This window comes from Balaenoptera borealis (assembly GCF_965194805.1).
Source record: "Balaenoptera borealis genome assembly, chromosome: 21".
Lineage (NCBI taxonomy): Eukaryota > Metazoa > Chordata > Mammalia > Artiodactyla > Balaenopteridae > Balaenoptera > Balaenoptera borealis.
In genome coordinates, this window is record NC_138880.1 from 19,942,932 (window position 1) to 19,955,918 (window position 12,987).

At 45.7% G+C, this 12,987-nt stretch overlaps 1 protein-coding gene and 1 long non-coding RNA gene across 3 annotated transcripts in view; one reads left to right on the top strand and one right to left on the bottom strand.

Moving 5' to 3' along the window:
• The window catches only part of LOC309619573, a 39,971-nt gene extending 27,288 nt beyond the window's left edge, over window positions 1-12,683 (bottom strand). Inside the window, exon 1 of the long non-coding RNA XR_014239039.1 lies at window positions 12,594-12,683. This is a non-coding gene — a long non-coding RNA (uncharacterized lncRNA). The remainder of the gene's footprint in view (window positions 1-12,593) is intronic.
• PDGFRL (platelet derived growth factor receptor like) overlaps window positions 1-12,987 on the top strand; it is a 46,740-nt gene that overhangs the window by 31,911 nt on the left and 1,842 nt on the right. For both annotated transcript variants that reach the window (XM_082374812.1, XM_082374811.1), the window contains exons 3-5: window positions 2,539-2,690; window positions 6,921-7,214; window positions 12,684-12,823. In XM_082374812.1, coding sequence (XP_082230938.1) covers window positions 2,539-2,690; window positions 6,921-7,214; window positions 12,684-12,823 — 586 coding nt within the window. The remainder of the gene's footprint in view (window positions 1-2,538; window positions 2,691-6,920; window positions 7,215-12,683; window positions 12,824-12,987) is intronic.

The window sequence follows — 12,987 nt, forward strand, 5'->3', positions numbered from 1 at the left end:
CTGCTGCCTGGTGAGTGAAATGTGTACCCCTCTCGCCGTTCTCAACCACATGCCCTGTGACTCCGACCCCCTCCCTCCATCTCCTTCTGTAATTAATGGATTAAATCCCCAAATCATCACTGAGTGCCTTCTACCCACCATGCACTGGGGACACGGCAGTGACAGGAGCAGAGCAGGTCCCTCCCAGCCCCGTGGGGCTGTGTGCTCCGGAGCCAGCAAGCTCGCTGTCTCTCAGCCCCTGCTGTCCCCCCACCTCCACCTTTCCAAGTCCAGCTTGTCCTGCCGCCGCCTCTAAGCTGCCTTCCACCTCTTCCACCCACGGTGATGCACCCCTTCTCAGAGTTCCTCCTGCTCTTGCTCTGAGCATACTCTCTGATCTTTTCATGTATTTTAGTTTTAGCTCCCCAGCTGGATTGTAATATCCTTGAGGGCTACTGGTTTGTTTTTTATTTAAATAAATTTATTTATTTTTGGCTGCATTGGGTCTTCGTTGCTGTGCGCGGGCTTTCTCTAGTTGCAGCGAGCAGGGGCTACTCTTCGTTGAAGTGCGTGGGCTTCTCACTGCGGTGGCTTCTCTTGTTGCGGAGCACGGGCTCTAGGTGCGCGGGCTTCAGTAGTTGTGGCTCGTGGGCTCAGTAGTTGTGGCTCGTGGCCTCTAGAGCACAGGCTCAGTAGTTGTGGCGCACGGGCTTAGTTGCTCCACGGCATGTGCGATCGTCCCGAACCAGGGCTCGAACCCGTGTCGCCTGCACTGGCAGGCGGATTCTTAACCACTGAGCCACCAGGGAAGTCCTGGGCTACTGGTTTTTATTTGCGGTGCTAGCCATCCCCAATGTTGGGTGTGCATATTTTTCATTGTTGTAGCAGTATTCACAATAACTACTACTAACCTGCAGTTATATGTAATTAAGATATAATTAGGAAAATACAGTGAACCAGGCATGGCATGAAGTACTTTGTATGCATTTTATCATCTAATGAATGCGTATTGGGTACATACTTAATTGAGTTAAGGAAGACAGTTTTGTTCAGCTGTTCTCCAGCTGTGGGTCTCAGGGGAGTCCCTTCTGCTTTCTGACACTCAGTTTCCTCATATGCAAAATTGGGAACTGGATTGCTGATTTTTAAGGTTCTTTCCAGTTCCAACACTGATGTTCAATTTCATTTCAGTCCCCTTGTTTCTAGAGAAACTTTATACTGTGCACAGATTTGTTGCTTAGAGAGTATGAAACAAATAGGGCACTATTCCTGCCCCCAAAGTTTTCACCATCCATTGTAATAACAGGAAGCCAGAGGTATCGGAGGGGTGAGAGGACAGAGCCAATTACATCACTGGGAGAAAGCAGGGAGATTTCTGAGTTGGTTCTAATTAGAAGCTTCCTGAAGGAGGAGAGATTTCCGTTCAGTTGAAAGGAGGCAGTGGAGGGAGTGGGAGTACAGAGCAACTCCTGGCAGAACGGGTGGGCAAAGCAGCTACTCAGCGGAGACCAGAACAGGCTGTGTTGATAGACCAACCAGCGAGCCATTCTGCTGTGTGCTAAGTTTAACGTGGCGACCGTGCTGGCGTTACTGCAACCCGTCACAGGAGGATCTCACCCACATCAGAAAAGTATGTGGGTCCCAGAGGGGATTTGAGGTGCATCCTCAGGTTGAAACCATTTATTTTGGCATCCTCGCACGCCAAGGCCACGGTCGTGGCGGGGGTGGGGGCATCCATCCTGAGGAGGACACATCTGGGTTCCTCACATAATATAATACAATTAATTACCATGACAGTCGGCTAACACTAATGTTTAATAATAATAAATATTTGTCTCTCCTCATTTCAAAAAGGACCTGAAGGGGTTTGCAAATATATTCACATGCAACAAGATAAAAATACAAGAGATTAAAAAATGAGAAATTAAAAGTAGAAATAATAGTGTGAGGCCAGAGGAGAAGTGCCCAAAAGCTCTAAATACTTGACCAGAGGTGGGTGCATGATAGGGGCTCCGCGTCTCAGCAACCAATGCATTTATTCCTGAAAGGGAAGTTTTAATTTTTCATAATGTAGCATCTCAAAGATTCCAAGCTTGTATTCAGAGCCTTATTCTTATTGATCAAAGAGGTTTTGCATCCTGGATACTGCTATGTGCTTTCATTCCTGTTGACTGCTATTTAAATAAACTCATGAGAAACAAAAGCTGAAAGCAAGACGCCTGCCCGAGGCTTTGTGGCTGAACTTGTGAGGCTGCGTTGCAATGCACCAGTGATTTTACTTAAAGAAACCCCAGTCCTGAGGTTGAAGAGAATGTCTTCTCCTTAGAAAACGTGACTTCCTTCTAGGAAAGGCCTTTCTCTCTGCCTCCGCCATCTACCCCTGCCCCCCCCTCCCCCAACACACTTTTCCCCAAATACACCCTTTTATTAGTCAGGGCCATCTGAGAAAGGGCGCTCTGCCTGGAGCCGCTGGGGCTTTATCTGCGAGGATGATGGAGCAGGGAGAGATGGGCGCGAGGCCCCAGCCCCACCGCGACCCGGCTTTGCTCTTGTTGACAGTGTGAAGCAGCACGAGCGCTACGGCCAGCTGACCCTGGTCAACTCCACCGCGGCCGACACGGGTGAATTCAGCTGCTGGGGGCAGCTCTGCAACGGCTACATCTGCAGGAGGGACGAGGCCAAAACGGGCTCCACCTACATCATTTTTACAGGTAAAAGGTTGGCTGCGTTAGTGGAACTCTTCAGACCTCTGGACTTAGCCCATATTAAAGGTTCCCACTGTCTGCTGATCATCAAATAAGTACAATCAGAGCGCTCACTGTTTGCCAGGCTCTGGGCTCAATGCTTTACATCAATTATTTCATGTAAGTGTCACAAGAACACTTCAGGGTCAGTACTAATATCATTTTTTTTTTTTTTTCCAATGGGAAAGTTGAGGTTTAGAGAGATTAAGTAAGTCCTTCAGGTCAGACTGCAAGTAAGTGGCTGAACCAGGATTTGCACCCAGAACTGTCTGGTTCCAGAGTCTGTACCGCATTGTCCAATATGGTAGCCACTAGACGTGTGTGACTTTAAATGTAAATGGGGATTAGTTAACATTAAAGCTAAAAGCTCAGTTCCTCGGTGGCACTTGCCACGCTTCAAGTGCTCCACTGGCACATGTGGCTGTAGCTGTCCTAATGGACGGTGGGGACAGAGGACCACCCATCATCACAGAAAGCTCTATTGCACAGCGTTGCTGTAGACTTTCGGTCACTGTGCTCTCAGAATCTCCGATGAGCTCCTTTCTGGAAGCCCCGTAGTCATAGGGTGCCTGGCTAAAGGCCTCCTCGTGTTTGTCTTTGTGAGTGCTATGAGCTGAGGTTTGGGGCAGTGTTCCCAACGGCTGCAGCCTGTGTGGCTCCAATCCTGATGCCTGAATCCAAGTGAGGTGCCTGAAAATATGCAGACCTTCTCCCCTGCAGGGTCAGATCTGGGTTTGCCAGGTGGAACTTGCACTTGGAGAAACGGGCCCTGCAGAGTAGCTTGCCAGCCTCCTTCCTCTGCTGAGATCTCTCAATTCTAAACTTTGGAGGAAGACGTTCTCCAGCAAGGCTCAGAGGTCAGGAACAGCTTTCAGGAATCTTTCAAACGCTATGCCCTAGTGCTGCTGTTGTCCAAGGCATTTCAGGTGAAGCCAGGAGGCTTTCTTAGTGTCTGGGCAGGGGCTGCCACAGTGACTTAGGTCTACAACTCAAATGACCTTAGGCTCTGGCCGTTAATGAATGCTTTAGCAAAATCTCATACATTCTCCCCTCCTACCCAAAGAGCTCCTGTCTGGCAAGCAGGTGAGTGCTCTGCAATCCTGGAAACCCATGCCTCTCATTTCATTTCCACGACACCATGAGGAAGTAAGTAGGAACTACTTAATTATCTGTTTTAGAAATAATAATGCTGATGCTGAGACGCAACAGGGCAAGGTGATTTGTTCCACATTCCATGACTTCAGGTGGCAGAGTAAAGAGTCAAACCCCGTTTTTCTGATCCAGGATCCAATGTTCTTACTGCCTTAACCCACTTTTAAGACAAGGTGATGGACAGATTGACAGGCACACACGAGCTAGCATAAATGGTGTTGTCAGAATTGCTGACAGTTGTTCATGGGCCATCACTTCTGAGCCTCATTCTGGAATGTGCCACCCAGAAGTGCCCATGTGCCCTTAGTATGATACGACACCGGGAAGCAGCAGTGGAAAAGGCAACTAATGAAGACTAACAGAACCTGTCGTTCTGGACAAGGACTGATACCATATTTCAAATTGCAGAATGAAAATTCTTTGCCGTGATTAGCACTGTCATGTCTTCCCCAAATAGTGGTTTTTGGAGCTGAGGTTTTGAACTGAAGACCTGCCTCGAGCAGACTATCTCACTAGGGTCATAGGTTCTCTGAGTTCTGGAGGTAGATCCTCTTTCTTAACTTATGGAAGCCCTTTTATGCATCAAAGGAAGGCTGAACAAAATCAATATTTATTTCAACCTTCAAGAAACCTGGATCAGGGACGTGACCTAAAGCGTTGTATCGTTTTCTTATTCCTCAGCACTAGGAGTCCAGTTGGATTTTCGGTATAAGGTTTAGCGATGTGTCTTTTCAGGCATTGGGTGGGTTTGGAAAACCAAGATGGGCTGTAATGGAGGCTATTGGCTCTGGAGTCTTTCAGAACATATGCTTCCCTACCACCGGCACAGAGAAACGTCTGGCATTCATTATGTTTTTATGTTTCCCACGGTTTGATTGCAAACACTGTGAAGCTTCTTTTGACTGTGGTTAATTTGTGCAATTTTTGATTAAGCAACTGCCACATGTTATATTTAATCTGCATCCAGGAGGCTCTCAGAGGGTTTTTTCCCCCCTCTCTAACTTTATATTGAAGTATAATGTATACAAAGGGAAATACACAAATCATGACTCTACAGCTCAGTGGATGATCCTCAAGGGAACTGTACACATGTAACCACTACCCAGATCAAGGAGGAGGAGATTACCAGCAGTAGGGCTTCTTCATAGTAAAAGGCATGGGCTCCAGTTTACAAATGTAGTAAAACCACATTAACAAGCACTTTACCAAATGTGGAGTTTGTTATAATTTGGATTTTAGCTTATAGCCTATTAACTAATTTTTTTGAGTGGGGGGGGCATATGTGATCTATAATTTTAAATATAAACTTGAACATACTTTTTTTTGGTAGATGGAATCTACTGATGGCAAATATTTTTTTTTTATTTTAAAGGAAATTCAGTATTATTATTTTTCAAGTTACAATAGTCAAATGAATTAATAAAATATTTTATATAGTACATGCTTAATAAATGTCAAGTGATGAATAAATGAAAATTTGACAGATTTAATTTATAGATAATAATTTGTTTACTCATTCATGTATTCTTCCTGCAGCCTTGCTTACTCCATTCACTTGGCAAATACATATTTTTTTCTGTTTGTTAAAGCAACTGCTGTGGTCACTTCTTTCAAAGCATGGATTATAGTACAGGAAGTAAGACCTCATTTTTGTGTTCTGAAGTTCAGATTGTTCACTTCTTTTACTGGCTTTGCTCGTTGGTTCAGATTCCTCCATAAAACCTTAAAACAAAAGTTGTTTCTGAACCTGACAATCATACATTCCTTAAACATGTTTGCTAAAAAGAGATCTTTAATACTATCTGCTCCAGATTCTCCTCTTTACAAATGGGGATGTTGAAGCACAGAGAGATGAAGTGACACATTCAAGGCCACACGGACTTATTCTGTGTGAACACAGGGCTGTTAGGTACGACGTTGATCAAGGTGCCCTTGCCTGAGCCTGAAAGTCAGTTTATCATGAAGTGGCACAAGTCACCCAGACTGATGGAAAGTCTTGCAAAAATGGAGACTCAGGAAGCCATGATTCCATGTTACAGAAGCTGGCACTCAGAGCCAAAGAACTCTTGGCCCGTGAAGACATTTTGCTACTGTGTCCAGGAATTCTGTCCCCAACCTAAAAAACAAAAAAATCATACAACTGGGGCACAAAGGCTAGTGAAGAAAGCCAAGAATAATTGTTTCGGGAATATTGTAGGAAAACATGGGAAACAATTTAATAAATGTTGAGGTGTGATTCAGGTCAAAGATTTCTCTTAGACATTTGTGTAATCTCTCACAGAATGATCCAGAAAACAAAGTATTTAATGGGCCGTGCCCAAAACAAAAAACAAAACCCCCCAAACCCAATCCAGAGTCCCTTGACTGTCCTGAGGAACGTATGGATAAACCAGTCCTCATTTCTGTAAGATAAAAATGCCATCATCTAGAGCTTAAAGAACATGCAGAGTGATTTCAAAGGCAACAGGAGTGTAAGCAAATGGCTGAAGGTCCCCAGCCGAGTGGCAGCCAAGCAGAGCCCAGAGCCTGAGACCAGCGGGTTCCTCATCTGTCCCTGCTTGATTCCCTTTCCATTGACCTTGCCAGGAACGAGTCCTCTGGGCTGTGAGGACACCAGCACCCTCACTGGGCCCGTCTCAGAGAGGTTCTGCTGAGCCAGGAAATTCCTCCCAATGGGCAGATACTAAGCAAGGACTGTGGGGCTGACTTCTCTAGACACACGGCAGATTGTTCACAGGTGTTAAAACTGCTCTTAACACAAGGAAATCGGCCTCCTTCCCTGCTTCCTCAGTGGGACGATCCAATGGGCCTGATTTGGGCTTGAACTAATACCTATTTTGTTTCCTTTAAGAAGATGGGAAGTAACATCCTTCTTCCAAAAAAGGAAAAGCATTTTTAAAAATAGCCTTTTCAATTCAGAAGGACTCCATGATCCGAGTATATTGCCAATCCGCCCTCATCTTTGTGCCCTGAATATAAGAATCCCTTTAAGTGCTCTTACCTTGTTTCTCCAGAATAAATGAGCCTGTGTCTTTTCCTTTGCAGAGAAAGGAGAACTCTTTGTACCTTCTCCCAGTTACTTTGATGTCGTCTACTTGAACCCGGACAGACAGGCTGTGGTTCCTTGTCGAGTGACTGTCCTGTCGGCCAAAGTCACGCTCCACAGGGAGTTCCCGGCCAAGGAGATCCAGGCCAACGGAACAGACATCGTTTACGATATGAAGAGAGGCTTTGTGTATCTGCAACCTCACTCCGACCACCAGGGGGTGGTCTACTGCAAGGCGGAGGTCGGGGGCAAGTCTCAGATCTCTGTCAAGTACCAGCTGCTCTATGCAGAAGGTAAGCCCATTCCCCTCCGGGGCCGAGATTTGAGTCACTTCCAGCTGGTCAGCATCAGGTTCTGCTCTTCCCAATTATGGAGGGAAATTAGGCACAGAATGCTGTTCTTAAAGGCTTCTCTTCAGCACCGTCATTTCTAGAACGTTCTTCTTCCTTGCCCGTGACCCCCAACCCAACTCCCCCCGACTCCCTTCTCTTCAAGTCCTTGTAACATTCACTCCGGTCCTGCCTCCGTGTGATTGATCATGGGGATCCCAGATCCCCATGTCACCCTCCTGTGCTCTCCAGCCTGAGCTTCGGGCACACGGTCAGCCAGCGAGCAGCTCTCCTACTACAGCACCACACGTCACCTCCCCTTCCCTGACAAGTGGTTCTCTCGGGCCTCCCTCCCCCGACTTGCAGGAGAGAAAGCACCCCCACCAGCCCTGTGAGGGAGGAGAGGAGGTAGCTCCTCTTCCTGCACTCTGGTCCCTCACTGATGACTGTTCCCCCTCTGAGGAACTCTGACATGAGCCCGGTGAGTGGTCTGCGTGTGGGGTGGAGTGGTCCTGCTCAGGGACCCTGTGACGGGGTGAGTGGCCCCAGAGCTAGCTGCTCTCTGAGATGAGAATTTAGGCTCCTTCATGCCCCTTGTTCTCAGCCGTGAGACTTATTCACAAGGCCACAATCTCCAACATTCTGCTACCAAATAACCCTCTCAGCCCTCCATTCACCACCCTCCGCTGCAGCTATCTCTCTCCTCCGTCACAGCCAAACTCCCTGAAAGAGCCCTCCCGGTCCCCATCCGTCCTCTTCCCTCCCACATGCTCCTCAGCTTTCTCCCCTAAGCTCCACCAAAGCAGCCTTGGCTAAAGGCCCTCCCAGGCCATTAAGTCCAGCAGACAAGTTTCTGTCCTTGTCCTTCTAGATTCTACTTCGCCTACATGAAACCCTCTCTCCCCGGTCCCATTTTTTTTTCCTGCTTTCCCCACGGCCTTCTCATTCTGCTTTGCCAGCTCTTTAATTTTTTAAAAATAATTTTTATTGGAGTATAGTTGATTGACAATGTTGTATTAGTTTCAGGTGTACAGCAAAGTGAATCAGTTATACATATACATATATCCACTCTTTTTAAGATTCTTTTCCCATATAGGCCATTACAGAGTACTGAGTAGAGTTCCCTGTGCTATACAGTAGATCCTTATTAGTTATCTGTTTTGTATATAGTAGTGTATATATCTCAATCCCAATCTCCCAATTTATCCCTCCCCTTGCTTTTCCCCTGGTAACCATAGGTTTGTTTTTTACATCTATGATTCTATTTCTGTTTTGTAAATAAGTTCATTTGTGCCCAGTTTTTAGATTCCACATATATAAGCGCTATCATATGATGTTTGTCTTATCTGTGTCTGACTTACTTCACTCAGTATGACAATCTCTAGGTCCATCCATGTTGCTGCAAATGGCATTATTTTATTCTTTTTAATGGCTGAGTAACATTCCGTTATATATATATGTGTATCACATCTTCTTTATCCATTCTTCTGTCGATGGACACTTATGTTGCTTCCATGTCTTGGCTATTGTAAATAGTGCTGCAATGAACATCAGGGTGCGTGTATCTTTTTGAATTATGGTTTTCTCTGGATATGTGCCCAGAAGTGCGATTGCTGGGTCATACAGTAGGTCTATAGTTTTTTAAGGAACCTCCATACTGTTCTCCATAGTGGTTGTACCAATTTACATTCCCACCAACAGTGTAGGAGGGTTTCTGTTTCTCCACACCCTCTCCAGCGTTTATTGTTTGTAGACTTTTTGATGATGGCCATTCTGACTGGTGTGAGGTGATACCTCATGGTAGTTTTGATTTGCATTTCTCTGATAATTAGTGATGTTGAGCTTCTTTTTATGTGCTTTTTGGCCATCAGAATGTCTTCTTTGGAGAAATGTCTATTTAGATCTTCTGCCCATTTTTTGATTGGGTTCTTTGTTTTTTGATATTGAGCTGCATGAGCTGTTTGTATATTTTGGAGATTAATCCCTTATCGGTCAATTCATTTACAAATATTTTCTCCCATTCTGTGGGTTGTTTTTTCGTTTTGTTTATGGTTTCCTTTGCTGCGCAAAAGCTTTGAAGTTTCATTAAGTCCCATTTATTTATTTTTGTTTTTATTTTTATTACTCTAGGAGGTGAATCAGAAAAGATCTTGCTGTGATTTATGTGAGAGTGTTCTGCCTATGCTCTCCTCTAAGAGTTATATAGTATCTGGCCTTACATTTAGGTCTCTAATCCATTTTGAGTTTATTTTTGTGTATGGTGTTAGGGAGTTTTCTAATTTCATTCTTTTACATGTACCTGTCCAGTTTTCCCAGCACCACTTATTGAAGAGACTGTCTTTTCTCCATTGCATATCCTTGCCTCCTTTGTCATAGATTAGGTTACCATAGGTGCTTCGGTTTATCTCTGGACCTTCTATCCTGTTCCATTGATCTATATTTCTGTTTTTTGTGCCAGTACCATATTGTTTTGATTACTGTAGCTTTCTATAGTCTGAAGTCAGGGAGCCTGATTCCTCCAGCTCCATTTTTCTTTCTCAAGATTGCTTTGGCTATTTGGGGTCTTTTGTGTTTCCATGCAGACTGTAAAATTTTTTTGTTCTAATTCTGTGAAAAATGCCATTGGTAATTTGATAGAGATTGCACTGAATCTGTAGATTGCTTTGGGTAGTATAATCATTTTGACAATGACGTGGTATATCTCTCCATCTGTTTGTGTCATCTTTGATTTCTTTCATCAGCATCTTACAGTTTTTTGAGTACAGGTCTTTGGCCTCCTTAGGTAGGTTTATTCCTAGGTATTTTATTCTTTTTGATGTGATGGTAAATGGGATTGTTTCCTTAATTTCTCTTTCTGATCTTTTGTTGTTAGTGTATAGGAAAGCAAGAGATTTCTGTGTATTAAATTTTGTAACCTGCAACTTTACCAAATTTACTGATGAGCTCTAGTAGTTTTCTGGTAGCGTCTTTAGGATTTTCTGCATATAGTATCATGTCATCTGCAAACAGTGATAGTGTTACTTCTTCTTTTCCAATTTGTATTCCTTTTTTTTATATTTTTTTTATTTATTTATTTTTGGTTGTGTTGGGTCTCCGGTTCGTGCGAGGGCTCTCTCTAGTTGCTGCAAGCGGGGGCCACTCTTCATCGCGGTGCGGGGACCGCTCTTCATCGCGGTACGCGGGCCTTTCGCTATCGCGGCCCCTCCCGTTGCGGGGCACAGGCTCCAGACGTGCAGGCTCAGTAGTTGTGGCTCACGGGCCCAGCTGCTCCGCAGCATGTGGGATCTTCCCAGACCAGGGCTCGAACCCGCGCCCCCTGCATTAGCAGGCAGACTCCCAACCGCTGCGCCACCAGGGAAGCCCTGTATTCCTTTTATTTCTTTTTCTTTGATTGCCATGGCTAGGACTTCCAAAACTGTGCTGAATAAATGTGGCAAGAGTGGACATCCTTAACTTGTACCTGATCTTAGAGGAAATGCTTTCAGCTTTTCACTGTTGAGAATGATGTTAGCTGTGGGTTTGTCATATATGGCCTTTATTACATTGCAGTAGGTTCCCTCTATGCCCACTTTCTGGAGAGTTTATCATAAATGGGTGTTGAATTTTGTCAAAAGCTTTTTCTGCATCTGTTGAGATGATCATATCGTTTTTACTCTTCAGTTTGTTAATGTGGTGTATCATATCACATTGATTGCTTTGCATATATTGAAGAATCCTCACATCCCTGGGATAAATCCCATTTGATCATGGTGTATGATCCTCTTAATGTGTTGTTGGATTCGGTTTGCTAGTATTTTGTTGAGGATTTTTGCATCTATGTTCATCAGTGATATTGGCCTGTAATTTTCTTTTTTTGTGGTATCTTTGTCTGGTTTTGGTACCAGGGTGATGGTGGCCTCATAAAATGAGCTGAGCTGCCTCTCCCAGGTTTTAAATGTTGGGAGTTCCCCAAGGCACCTTCTTTGTCTGTCCTCATCCTCTTCCTGGGTGGTCTCAACCATAGCCATGCTCTGCTGCATATCTATTCACTAATCACTCCCAGGGGAATGTATGTGGCCCGGATCTGGGAGTGCCAGCTTCGTGTATCCAATTCTCTCCCTAACATCTGCGCTGAGATGCTTCACAGGCCCTTCCCTGAACTCTGGGCCTTCCTCCCAGGTCTGGTTCTCCAGCTTTCCTCACCCCAGTGATGGCACTGCAGTTCCAGGGTGCAGGAGCCCGAAACACTCCCGGCTCCTCCCAGTCCTTTTGACTTATTCCATCAAATCCCCCAAATTCTGCTGTTTCTCTCCATCCTACTGCAAAGAGTTCAACTATCATCATCTCTTCCTTGGGCCAATATGAATACCTTTCCATCTGGTCTTTTCTGTGCCCATGCTTTGTCCATCTTCCACACTGTAGCTGATTATAGCTCCAGTTAAAACCATTCAGTGGGTTTCTGCTTTTCCTAGAACCAAAGTCAAAACCTTCCACGTGGCCTGAAAGGTCTTCTTGCATGGCTGGCCTCTGCCCTCTCCCAGGCTTCCCCCACCTCCCCTCCGGGCCTGTCTGCTGGTGCCTCCCCTTTTTCCTTCAGATTTTAGTTCACACATTCCTTAAGGAAGCCTTTCCTGCTTCTCAGACCATCCTGAACCTCCCCAGCACTCCGGGCTTCTCCTTCAAGTTCTTCCCACAACTCAGGTTCTAAACCAACCACACAGTGACCTGCTGAGTGTCTGCCTCTCCCACTAGAATAGAGGCCCTGGGGCCCAGAGACCACGTCTGTCTGGTTCGCTGCCATAGCCTCCACTCCCAGCACGTTGCCTTGCTCAACGCTGCTATCAAACTTACTCGAGTGGACTGAGCCTAATGAAGAATTTTGTCTCTGAAATGCTGTGAAGTAGAAACATCACGCGCTCTTCCTACAAATGTCTCTCCCTTTGGTAGATTCAGACTCTCTCCTCTAATTCCTGAGGCCGCACACCTGTCCATCTTCACCCATCAGTGGCTCTCCCTCCAGGCTGCCTTCTCTCCCTTCTACTTGCTCTGCCCCCAATCCCCTTCTCCCTCTGCCTTTTTATTCCCTTCTTCTCCCTCTACCTTTTTATTCCCTTCTTCTCCCTCTACCTTTTTATTCCCTTCTTCTCCCTCTACCTTTTTATTCCCTTCATGTGAGCTCCTGGCAGACCTTCTGGGCTCTTCTCATTACAAGTGTAATGCCTGGACCTGGGGACTTCTGGATGACCACCCCGTTCTGGACCCCCAAGGTAGAGAAAGAGGAGGTGTCAGAGGAAACCAGAAGTGGTGGAGAGGGTAGGCCCGATGCTAGCTGGGGAGCTGAAGAAAGGCAGGAATGTTCCATACCTGCCCAAAGAAGAGAACACGTCTGTTGGTTTGTCTCTGCCATGCCCCATGGATTTCATCTCACGTCCCCTGTCCCCTGCTCACTTCCAGTTCCCAGTGGTCCTCCATCAACAACCATCTTGGCATCTGCGAACAAAGTGAAGGGTGGGGATGACATCAGCATCCTCTGCACGGTCCTCGGGGAGCCGGATGTGGAGGTGGAATTCAGGTGGATCTACCCAGGGCAGAAGGTAAGCATACCCCGGCCTCAGCCAGCCGCCTTACTTGTTTTGTTCCCTACCCACCCCCAACTCACTGATATGGACCATAACTTAAGACGTATGAGAGACGTGTGCAGCTATGGTAGGGCTAAGGCTCACTTGTTTTCTCCTAAGATGTTTCAGTATATTTACAA